Consider the following 13,091-nt stretch of genomic DNA (forward strand, 5'->3'; position numbering starts at 1 on the left):
TTTTAAATTACAAAGTACATTTAGGTTTTTGTATTATAACGTTTACTTTAGGTTAAGAAGAAACTGTAAAAATAACTGTGAACGATTGGTGAAATAGGCCCTAAATCAGTTATTTTACAAAAAAGCGTCCATAGCCGGGTTTTAGGATAAGTGTACAGTAGTGGTTTTGAGATGGACCATGGACACTTGAAAACAGACGATTTTTGCGTAAGCGTCCATAGACAGTTTTGGGATAGGCTTCAATAACGGATATTGGAAAAGCATCCATGGACGGTTTTTGAGATAGGCTTAAATAGTGGATGTAATGTGCTAATTAGCATAATTAGCCCTTATTTCTACTTCATTTGGAGCGATTGCAACGTTTCCATCTAATCTTAAGCATTTGTAAGCAAATAATAAACTTTACATTACAGGTACATTAACGTTTGAATTAAAGGTAACACCCATTAAACCACCTTATGACTGAAACTGACATCCATCTGTTGTTGTTGAAATCTGACATCCCTCTGTACCATCTGTTATACAGTTTGGTTACAATAATTACAAAGTTTCTGCTTGTGATGGTAATGTTTTACATTGAATGTTTAGATTAGGTCAGTGTTGTATAAGGCTGTTTATTATCTATTTTTTGTCTTGTGATACTAAATATGTACAGTCCATTTGAAAATCCTCTTTTATCATAACATATAAAATTTAACTGGCATTTACATATTCTTAGTTCTTCGGCCAGTGATTGGAAAAAGTTTTACAATCTCTACATTGTTGCACATGAGCACTGGTTTTAAAAATATTTTTTCCAGCAAATTTGAAAATGATCGTTCCTTTACTGTGGCAAATGCAACTCGTTGGAATTCAACATTTCGGCAACTTCCATTTTTAGCAAGATTGGATAGCCAGCTTCTAACCAATGTTCCCTCTAATTTTTCACGAGTCTGAGCAAACACACTAACTCCCTGAGCAGTCCCTTGGACCACTGTGAGCAACATCAGATGTGTGCACTGTGGCCATTATTATGCGTTTATTTTATTTTCAATTCAAATTGGATGTTTTTCTTGTGCGCAGCAAAGATTTTCTATACGCAGAGACCGTGTCAGCAGTGCGCATTTGCGCATACACGCAGCTTAGAGGGAACATTGCTTCTAACCCAAGTGTGCATTAACACTAGTCATTCTGAGGTGGCAACAACAAGCGTGAATGGGTTCAATTAAAGGAGTTGGTGGAGATTCTCCAACCTTTCTCAGAAATAGCTGATTTAACACAAGGTTAAGTAATTCCTACCATAAGTTTGGTGATGCCAACAACCTTAGCTCTCCACAGACATTTAAAGCAGTATGGTACAAATCCCATATCTGCCGTCTTCTCCATTCCCTTAAAAAAAGTTTCTTGTCATATTTGCTAACGTTGACATGACAACCGACATATTCATAGATATGAGTAATGACCATCCGTTTGGAGAGTTAATTTATTTTCTGGCAGCCATCCTGAATCTAAGATTCAAGATGCAGTGGCTTGTGGATATCAATTGTTCGGATGACAACAATGATGTCATTTTATTGAATTAGTTATACACTTTAATGGGCTTGTATTAACAAATGTGAAAAGTTGGTGTAAATAATGAACTTTTGTGTTTAGAGGACGTTTTTTAAATAAATAAACATGATGCTACAAGTCAAGAATTTCGCTTTCCGCGTTTGGTTGTTTCGTGGTATGTGCATATTTAGGTTTATACACATTTTGTCAGGTGGTACTACTTTTGCCGGGAAGAAAAAAGGTTGCATATTTTTTTAACAGACCTTGTACGATACAATTAAACAATGAATAATAATTCATTCTCGTCAATTCCATTCATTTAAATTTCCCATAGCAATGGTAAAAATAATAAAAAAATACATAGAGTTTCAAATACTCTTTGAAAGAAGTTCCTAGCATTCTAAAAATATCGAATACATCATTTAAAGAATACCACTTGTAAAGAAAGTGTCCCAGTTCACTGCTAGTTGGTGCCCCTACATTTCTGGTCTAACCGTCTCACATTATTATGTTTTCTTGTTCACTGAGAGAAATCTCATGTCTGCTGGGCTTTAATGAGTTCATCAAAGTCAGGTTAAGAGTCTGAGGTGGTGATGCAAAGCACAGCTGACAGATAATAACAATTAATCATCAGTGAAAGAGGATCTATACCTGGATTTATTAAACTACCTCATTGAAAACGTTTGCTAACGAATATAGGTAGAGCCAAAGAGAGCCAACATTTTCTGAGGATGTCTTCTCATGTTTGGAAAGTTCTCCTCATTAAGAGAAGAGCAGAAATCCAGCAGAGATCTTGACCTAAAGCGCTCTGACAGTACTGCATTAGACTGCAGGTCAATGAGTTCAAGCTGCACATCACTGGATGCACTAGAGATAAGGAAAAGGAAATCACCTCCATATCATCCTCGATTGTTCATAGATCTTAAAATCGCCTTCATAACTCACCATGCAATGCTCCTAACGTGGATGAATACCTGCGGAGGTAATCAGCTGATGGTGTGATATATTTCAGGGTTTACATGTGAGTGTGAGTGTTGCGCTTCAGTTGTCTTGAAAGAAGCTGCAACTTTCTCTTGAAAGCCTTCATCAAACTGTGAACAAAAAAGCCATTAGATTGCAGTTAGGTGGTGTTCAGTTCATTCATCATTGCGGTCACATCAACAGCAAAGGTAAAATCTGACATCCAGTACTCAATTTAGACATCTGGGTTGTTTTACTTTTCCTCTCACAGAAGTCTCAAATCTGTGTTTTCAGGTCCCAAACTCTCTATAACACATTATTCAGGCTGAGCTGTGTGGTAGCCGATGTCACTATGCTCATTCTCATGCTCTTCCAAAAGTGTGAAAAACTGTCTGTGATTCAATGCCTGTGCCCTTATGTAGTTTACTATTTTAGTAACAACATCAATAACATTATTAATTTTTAGCATTGACTTGCGCAACACATGTATAGTACATAATATAATACAACGTAAAAATACTAAGTGCCGATCTGCATCGATTTAAGTCACTTTATCTTGTATATGTTTCAAAAGTCCTACATTTTTCAAGTAAGATTTGGGCACCTTGAATGTCGCGGACATCACAGCTCTTGTTTGAAGTCAAAGAGAAAAGAAGAAAGGTCAAAACTAGCCACTCTATGTTACAGCTGATGTTGTAGATCTCCTGCAATTTCCTCAAGCCTTTTCATCACGGTTCGCCTGGACAGCGGGACTTACAAATGCTCCTTTTGTTTTTTTTTGTGATTTTGTGGGATATCACATAGCTGGTCTTGGTTGCTGCATCTCTGGATCTGTAAAGCTCAATAAAACAGTCTTGCTGCTTTTGCAGCTTAGCAAGCAAAGCTTCCAATGTCCGCTCCCTTTCAGCATCAGTCAAGTGTTTCTATTTCTTAGCACATTCTGTCTCACAATGCCAACACTGCAGGACTATACTCCTTAAGCACAGTTATCTGCTCCCCACAAACTAAACACACAGCTCTGACCTCCATATTTAGTAAAGAAATACTTAGCTGATCATTTTTTGTTGAAAACCTTGCATTCGGTGTCTACCTTTCTTTTTTTAGTGTGTGCGGACATTTTTAAAGCAAAGTTTTCAAGTCGTCTTAAGACCGGCACAGCTGAAAACGATCTAATCATGAGTACGTTTTGGTTAGTGGGTCATTATGTCTGTGAATAATAAACAATTTAAAAATAAAAGCAAATTAAATACAATTAGTTCATGCATGAGGTATAATTAGAAAATATATTTGTTTTGTCATTTTCAATTACCACAACCTTACAAGGGTCGGTTAGAGCAGGGCTTCCCAAACTGGAGGTCGCGACCCCTTGCGGGGTCGCGTAACGAACTTGAGGGGTCGCACAGCGTATACCAATTTTACACGAAGTACAAAATACAATCAAAACAAAATATCGTTCCAGCCTAATCAACATTGATACCGCCTTGAGACCAGCATTAACAGATATTGAGCCACGGCTGGACTTGCTTTGTAGCAGAAAGCAGTCGCACCAATCACACTGAATAAATGTGTGTGCTTTTTTGTTTCCAATAGCCTACATATGTGTAAAGTAGTAAGTAGGCTTTGAGTTCTGGTTGCTTGAATTCAGTCTTTGCATCTCAATAAATGTCACTAATGACTAATGTATATTTCGCACTGCTAATCAATTTAAACGTGAAGGGTCCCGGAAAACTTCAGAAATTTGAAAGGGGTCGCGAGCAAAAAAGTTTGGGAAGCCCTGGGTTAGAGTCAACCAAAGAGCCATACAATGCCCAGGCCTGGTTTAACCCCTGCTGAGTAGAACTTGATACTAGAAAAGCATGTGGCCTTGTGTCTATACCAGCATGAAACTTCTTTTCAAATCAACTATGCAACGAGATAAGCCATCGCCGTAGATATTACAATGTGATATCAACATGCTCTGTTGCTTTGCTGTTGATTTTCTCTCATATTCTGTCTTGCTCTTTTTATCGATAGTCTTATTCATGGGACCAATTGACGTAACTGCCTTTGATTAGTGATAAACATCAACAAACATTGAACTTGCTTCAACCATGGCCTGATTTGAGGTTAAGTCAGAAAATTCTGAGATGTAGGACCTCAACCTACCACCGTTCCTGGAGAATAGTTTACAACCTTGAAGTCGTGAGATTTCAAAAAAAAACAAACAGACAAAATTCATCTGCATCTTGTTTGCCACCCGCACTACATTTTGTTACTTATTAGTGCGTATGGTCTCACAGCTTGGGAAGCATTGCTTTAGAGAGATAATGCAAATAGGATTACATGCCCATTCAAGTACTATGTTTATGACCATCGTGCAGCACCAACATCAATTTGTTCATTAATTATTAGCAAAGAAAATTTGAAGTTTAAAAAAACTTATTTCTTCTACTTAAAACTGGAAGGATAAGATTATACAACCACTATATGTTAACTATTCAATTACCCAATTATGCCATCTTCCCAAAATCCCAAATGAAGAGAGTTATTGCTCACCTCACTGACACTCTGACTGGCATTTTTCACAAAGTATTCCATGAGATCCAAATCCCTGCAGTGTAGTTGCAACAATTCAATATTGAAAAATATTTACATACGAACTAAATTTTATTTACAGTCTATTCACTTTAGAGCCTCACTAAATAACATACCTAGACGATAAATTTCCAATGGTATTTAACAGGTCATTGCATTTGCTTGAATTAGTCCATGATTCTGCAACTTCATCACCACCCAAGTGAAAAATGGTAAGGTTTTGGTAACCACGATGGAGTTCAATTAAGTCATAAACAACATTTTTGATAAACCTTTCAAAAACAAACTTAAAGCTTAGAAAAAAATTATCTATTTGACAAGTTTGAAGTTTGGTTAAAAACAAAAATGCTGTCTTATATTTGATGAAATGGAGTGGTTAATTTGCAACATTCCACTCAAAGAATAGCGGTTATTTTAGTCCAAATGGCGATGAAAAAAAACTTCAATTCCCAGAAAAAGGATTTTGTGCAAACTTGGTTTTGTTAATGTTATTTTTTAACCTTTAACTTGTTATAGTAGTTAAGAGCTTGTGGTGTTGGGAAAAGTGTCGGTTATTACTATAATTGCTTAGTTTTAAACCTGCTGAGTCTAACCAAAATGCTTTACTAAACCAAAAATTATGTAAATTTTTAATGAGGGCTGCACACTGTATTATTTACATTTGCTTTTCACTATTGACAATAGGGAGCCAAAAGTATGGTGCAAAACTCGTTATAAACTGGTCAAACAAGAACTGGTCATTATTTAATAGATTATAATAATCTATAACACTTGATTAAGTTTATCACTAAGTACAAATGAAAAATCATTTCTCTTAAGCAAAGCAACTCAAAATTGTGTAATACTTGAGCACATTGTTGTAACTACAAACTGCTACAACTCAGAAAATACCACAAATGCAAAGTTTCTGCAGCTGAGCCATATGTAAAATTTAAACGCTCTTAACACATAAGAAAGTGTAAGTTGGCCCGATCTCTTTGGAAGATATTAGCAAGTGGCAGGCAATTGCTACATTGTTATAATGAAAGTGGTTTGTTTAGGTCAATTTACACTGGTCAGAGTGTTTGTGATAACTGTTTGTTAAATTAAGTAGTAGTTTTCATTACTGGGCATACATAAAAATAAATATTTCTAAATGGGTTGCACAAATCTTTCAACCAAGCATGTGACGAGCAAGTTGAACATAGCTGCTTTAGACTTTAGTAAAATAAATTATGGAAATGTATATCCTAAGTAAACAGATAGTTTCTTGTTAAGTTGCATAAATTATACATGAACAAAAACACTTCGAAGATATCGATTTCAAAATCTTTTACATTTTAACTACAGCACTTGCTCAAATGCTTATCTTTTGTTCTTGTACTTTGGACTCTTGTAACAGTTGGCTGTTAGTTCAGATGTACTTTAGTATATCTTAATTTCCTAGAGACGATAACAACAAAATAATGGACTAGAACTTTATAGATTCATTCGAATTTTCAAATGAAAATTCAGTTAAGCTTGATCAACTATTTTCATGTGTTAAAAGTCATTTAGTGTGTGGCTCACTTTGAAAAAGTGGCATCATTTTTGGCTGAGTAAGGCATTGTGTGAACATACAGTTGTTGTAAAATATTGGGCAATTAAGTTGTTTTTCCTCCATTCGACAAAATATTTCATTATTTGTTAGGCTCACAATTTTTATAGAAACGTACTTGTAAGTTCCCTCAATGCATGGATTAACTGCATTGTCTGTGAACATCTGAGTAGATAAATATTCTGAGCGATCTTCTAAATCTACAATAAGGTCGTCAAAAGCTTCTTTGCCATCCCTCCGCAATCTATTAAAACTACAAATATACAGTATTAAATAATACAAGCAATAAAAAACTTACCATAAAAAGATGAAGCAATCAATCACAATATTTACTGTGCCAAGTTTGCCTTGATAGCAGCATGGGCATGTCCTGGTAAATCCACTTCAGGGATAACACGAATGTGATGTCTTTCAGCTTCAAGCAGAATTTCTCTGTAATCTTCTTTTGTGTAATAACCACTTCCACTAGAAAGAATTGTGGACCCAGATCCAAACTGTGGAATGATGCTTGATTTTTCCTCAAGATCATGTGCTCTAGTATATTACAAAACTGTGTGACAAGGTCTAGCAAGATATAGATGATTAAAAAATGGGTTGACAGACCACATCAAGAAAATTTGCATTTATGAAAGCACATTTGTTAGGTTTCCAAAAAGCCAGCTATCTAACGATACATTTCCAATCACAAGCAGTCACTTAAACACCTATGATTAATTATTTATCACCCTATTATTTTGTTAATTTCAATTCTGCTGAAACTCAAAAACATTTATTACTGTTGTACGAATGTATATCACATGTCTGTTAGATGTTGGTCTCAATGATCTTATCAAGCTTTCATTGCAGGAAGCCTAAGCAAAACATTAGTTAATAATAATGCTAACTACAGTAGAAAACGCCTATTGTGACACTACAATGGATCACTGGCCAAAAAAAAATTCGCGTGATTTTTTTTTCGCGTGCCAAAGATATTTTAGCGGTTCTATGGAAATATTGGGCCGCTATTTTCCACCATGTTCCTATGTCATACGTTTAAGTGTCATTGTAACATCTCATTACTTCAGTAGTACAATATTGAAAACACTTTTGGGATTTACACCATTGCAGACTCCATCTTCCATATCACATGATAGTTAGTGTTATGTATATTGTTGTATTGTACATCTTCAGTATACAAATGATTTATACAACTTTCAGCAAACTGAGCATTACACACTCTCAGGCAGTTACCAAGCAGTTGGTGGGAATGCAAAGCAGGTTTATCATTCTGATAGCTATGGTTCCTTTGTGATGCTTAGCATATGTAGGCTACTGCACTCCCTTCAAGCTATGGTACATCATATTAGATCAGCCAATATCTTATTTTGTAGTTATAGTTTGAGAGATCAAATAAACTTTTTGCCAAAGTCTAATAGCGCTATAGCTAGAGAAAGGAATATCACGACTGTTATTTGAGGTCATACTGAGGTAAATAAACTTTGGATTTAAGAAATATGAGCTCGTCACAAAGAAGCTGTTGCAATGATCCTGATAAATTTTGTTACATCTATGGGCAATACACCTTTAAAGACCGAAGAAAGGCTATCGCTGACTTTGTGAGGAAAGTATATTTTGCATATGTTAAAGTGAAGCTTGGTGACTAACATAAGTTATGGGCACCGCATATTGTCTGCAAAGGATGCACAGAAAGCTTGCAAAGGTGGAGTAAGGACACGTTAAAAGGGCAAGTTTGGAGAGAACAAAAAAATCCTTTTGATGACTGCTACTTTTGTTTGGTTGATCTGAAAGTGTTCAATCACCACAAGAAGAGTATCTGGAATTACCCTTATTTAGAATCTGCACGAAGACCTATGCCTCACTGTGAAAAAGTAACTATCCTTCAACTTAGTAATTTACCCGACATATCCATAGAATATGGTGAGTTGCATGAAGAGGTAGAAAGCTCTGAGAGTAATAGTAGCGGAAATATCCATGGTTCATCTGCTTGTGAGACAGTCGAGCAAGTGATGATCACTGGGAGTAAAAAGGGCGACCTTCTAGAGATTCCATGAAAGTCGGTGAAGCTAATGTCGTCAACAAGCCTTTAGTTACCAGAGAGAAAATCACCGTTCCACCACTGCATATTAAACTTGGTTTAATGAAACAGTTTGTAAAAGCCTTGTCTGTAACTGGGGATTGTTTCAACTATATTTGCAAAGCATTTCCTTCTTTGACCATGGAAAAGTTGAAGGCAGGTATTTTTGATGGCCCTCAGATCGGCAAGCTCATAAAAAATCCATGTTTTGTAGGATCCATGACAGACTCAACGAGTGTTGCTTCGCAATCGTTTGTCTTAGTCACACAAAACTTTCTCAGAAATTGAATAGCGGAAAATAACCATGAGTTGGTGAAAGACATGCTTTGCAAATTCAAAGATTTAGGTGTAAAGATGAGTAGCAAGGTTCACTATCTTTTCAACCCCTTAGATCGTTTTCCTGCAAACCTCGGTGATCTAAGTGAAGAGCATATTGCATCAAAAATAATAGAATACTGTATGGACATGTTTATGAAGAAAGATACAGTCTCATACAAGTTGTAACATAAAGGGAATACTACTGTCAGATATTGTGCAATTTTAGCACTTTTTTGAAACAAAAATATGGAATATCTCAAAAACTAGAGCGAATTCGGAAAAAACCAATGCCATTTTCGGCATTTTTATCTTAAGCATTGTTATCGACATATAGTTATCTTAAAACTATTGAAACTTTCTTGGCACAAAAATATGTGTTGGCCAGTGTATAATCTTTGACCGTATGCTGCCGTAACATTCTAGAGAACTTCTAGGATTTGACCAAATGTTTGCAACGCAGAAAATAACTATATTTCACTTACTACAACATTAGCTTCTGCTTTTGAGCAAAACATGCTCACAGAATGCTACAAGCCAGTGCTTTAATCATTCATTTTAAGTGCTGTAGTACGAATGACGCAATTCGTACGTTATCAAAACCGAGTCGTGTATACAAAACACGGCCAAAATACAGTACAGCGCTTGTTGTTAAACACATAAAATACACCATTAATGAGATACAACTAGCTCTATCATTTTATACAAGTCAGAAATTTGTCATTTACCGCCATGAACGTCATGAACACTTTTTTCAGATTACAAAAAGACAAAATTTATAGCTACACAATAAGGTGACTTTTACAACAATGCAATGCCTTAAACAATCACGAATATATACTCTTTATTTTTCAATACAAAACTGAGTATGGGCAAAAACCAACATCTGGTCCCCTTAGTATTAAAAAAAATTATTAAAGTCTACCCACACATAAAGACTAACATGAGTGACATCATTGAGCATCAAAAAATATTGGGTCGAGTCCAAGTATTGAAAACATACCAATACTCAACGAAGTAGTAGGACTCCGACATGGATCCAACTCAACCCACCCTACCTATAGCTAACAAATTCCTAGGTAACAAATTTGTTGCATCGAATTAATTGAAAATGTAACAAGTGTAACTATTTGTTACACCCCAGAATAGCACACCTATACTTAATCAAGAGTACCTTCGTCCTCCAACTGCTGTTAGCTCAGGACACCAATTCATAGGTATTCTCCACCCTTCATCATCTGTGAGGTGGAAGTGAAAATTATTCAATTTGTATTTTGCCATGACCTGTCACAAATAAATTAGCACTGATGAGCCATAAATTGAGAATTAGAGCAGAATCTGATTAATACATCTACGGTCAATACAATCAAAGTGTTTTACATCCAATTTTCTTGGGGTGGAATTTTTCTATTCATTTCTCATCATAAAAACCCAGGTTAATACATCCACTTTCGATTCCCATGAAGGCAAACCGCTCTTTACAGTATTGAAGTAATGGCCTATCATTATAAATACTATGCACTACATTGATTACATTTGTTGAATTTATTGATTACTAAGAAGTTGTTTAGTTGCAGTTTTAGGAAAACCGATTATTACAATCCCTGCTTATTACATACAAAAATCGGCCGGTCCAGAGGTGGATGTATTAACCATTTTCTAAAACATATTTCCCAAAATCTTAACTTTTATATTGTGTAGAGATCGTGACCATTGTACTTCAATGCTATTCATTGAAGTTGGTCATATTTCCCAACAGCCAATCACCATTTTGTACCTTAAGTAGTTGTATAACGTCATTCTTTTGGACGAAGTTTCTAGCAACATCCAAATGCATGCCTCTGTATTGATAACGTGGAGCATCCTGTTGAAAAATTCTGGTGTTAAAATTTGCAACAAATTAGATTTTACTCATCCACCAAAACATTTGCATTAATCCGGATCACTTTGTTTCGTAGCAAAATGTCAGTTAAGCAATGCATTTGAATTTAATCGAAATTAACAGAATATTAAAGTGAAGTCTGTTTGCCTAAAATAGCATGCATTAAGGCTAACACTAGATAAAAACACAAAAATACTGTATAGAAGAATGAATGATTTAAATAAGGAAATTTTAAAAATGGGTCAACGATTTGTCCTAATACAAACATTGATGTGCAGCAGGTATGAAAAACTGATGTACAAGTATGCAACACCTGTTGTAATCCGAATAGCGTATGTTTTTTCTATTGATTTAGCATATTCCTTTAGAAATTGCTCTATCGGAGTTGGAGAGAAACAGATTGATGTCGAATAGCGGGGATTCCAGTTTTATAGGGATTTGGAAAAATCAGGTCTGACTGTACAAACTGGACACTTTGGCTCTATTTTTTATGTGATAGTTTACCACTGATAATGTTAGTTGTATTTCAATTGACACATTTTGACATTGTTCTTTAAACAAATATCAAATTAGGATATAAGCTATCCATATTTCCATAATGACCTTCGCATTTTGCAAGTATTAACACAGGTAATTTATCAAGTTTCAACATAATTAACTGCTTAACACAGATCACACAATCCATAAAAGAATAGAGACTATTCGAATCATTAAAAAACAAACACTATGGACAAATATACAAATGGCAAAAAAAATTATCTTCATCAATATAAAAACTTGGTAAGAATATTTATTGCAATATTCATTTATTAAGTTGCATTATCAGCAACTATTTAGTACTTCAAAACAACTATAGTTCTACCGAAATTATATTGTATTGTTTCTTATTATTGGTTATATAAAAAGAAGAAGAGATGTTCCGCCAACTAAAGAAATGTATAACAGAGTTTGCCACGATTAAGATAAACTCACAAATTTTCGAGTTGTGGCAGTTCTTGTAGAATTGTCCCAGATTCTTGCAAACAACAACATCAGAACTGCCACCTTTAAAGGGTTGTCAAACACCTAAAACTAAGATCTCAATGAATTTGTTGCACTCCTACGTAGGGCTATAAAAAACCTATTTAGACCAATCACAAGGCAGCATGGTTGGTGTTGTTTTCCATCTTGGGAATTACCCTAACAGTTGGCGTGCTTTAATGTCCCAGGTCGCGTGCAGAATTAGTCTAAAAATTAGCATGAATGTAGCTAGAATTGGGTTTTTGGGCCAAAAATTCCAGTGTTTAGTTTGCAACTCTGTTAAAAAAATTTGAATCGTGGTTTTTTGAAGGCATCTTATGGAATGGTAGTACAAAACATACAAAATTAACATGCAAAATTTCAGAGAGCTCCATGGAGGATTTTCGACTAATCAGTATTTTAGTAAATGCATTGTATAATAAAATAAACAAAGTTTTTATTGCATTTTTTTATCTTTGACGCCACCTGAACAGTAAGCGATGAATCTTCAGTTCAGTTGTTGCTTATCAACTAAAGCAGCTCAAATCCAAATTATGCACAATGAAACAATAACAGCAATTACTTTACTTGTAATTTGCAATTTGTACTTGCATATCAAAAGCATCAAAGAAGCCACATTGGTTGGCATAGACCGGTGAGTATAGATGTTAACACAAACGATTCGCTCGATTTGTTTCACTATCCACAAGTTAAATAAACAGGACAGACGATGATGCACTACTAAATACAATAATGTGCAACTGTACTTAATCACTATTCTCTGCACCTAACTAACTGAGAAATTAATTAGCCATTATAGGAAATCTGAAACTATCCCGGTTTATTATCTCGTAAGCCTAATGCTATTAAGCTGCAATGTTCGAATTAAGAATCACTGCTTTTTGTTAATAACATGTCTTTTGTTTAGTGATGGCAAAATGTAAATATCACTAATAATATTGTCTGCCAACAATAGAATGGCATGCTGTTATTATCAAAGTCAATTATCTGCCACTTTGAATTTCTTAGCATGCGGCCTTTTTCAACTTATTCTCTATCGAATGACCTTGACCCAGCAATCTTATCAAATTGGGTTGTTTAACCTAATAAAATGGATGAATACAGCAATAGAATAAGAATATGTTTTTGACAGCAAAAACACTTGAGCCAAAACACGTTTC

At 35.2% G+C, this 13,091-nt stretch overlaps 1 protein-coding gene across 2 annotated transcripts in view; it reads right to left on the reverse strand.

The window, feature by feature from the left end:
• Positions 1-13,091, reverse strand: part of LOC143462314 (beta-hexosaminidase-like) — an 86,321-nt gene that overhangs the window by 12,841 nt on the left and 60,389 nt on the right. For both annotated transcript variants that reach the window (XM_076960428.1, XM_076960429.1), the window contains 6 exons: positions 10,807-10,893; positions 10,204-10,313; positions 6,974-7,174; positions 6,759-6,893; positions 5,181-5,336; positions 4,976-5,080 (listed from right to left, as the gene is read on the reverse strand). In XM_076960428.1, the coding sequence (XP_076816543.1) occupies positions 4,976-5,080; positions 5,181-5,336; positions 6,759-6,893; positions 6,974-7,174; positions 10,204-10,313; positions 10,807-10,893 (794 nt within the window). The remainder of the gene's footprint in view (positions 1-4,975; positions 5,081-5,180; positions 5,337-6,758; positions 6,894-6,973; positions 7,175-10,203; positions 10,314-10,806; positions 10,894-13,091) is intronic.

The sequence above is a fragment of the Clavelina lepadiformis genome, chromosome 6, assembly GCF_947623445.1.
Source record: "Clavelina lepadiformis chromosome 6, kaClaLepa1.1, whole genome shotgun sequence".
Classification (NCBI taxonomy): domain Eukaryota; kingdom Metazoa; phylum Chordata; class Ascidiacea; order Aplousobranchia; family Clavelinidae; genus Clavelina; species Clavelina lepadiformis.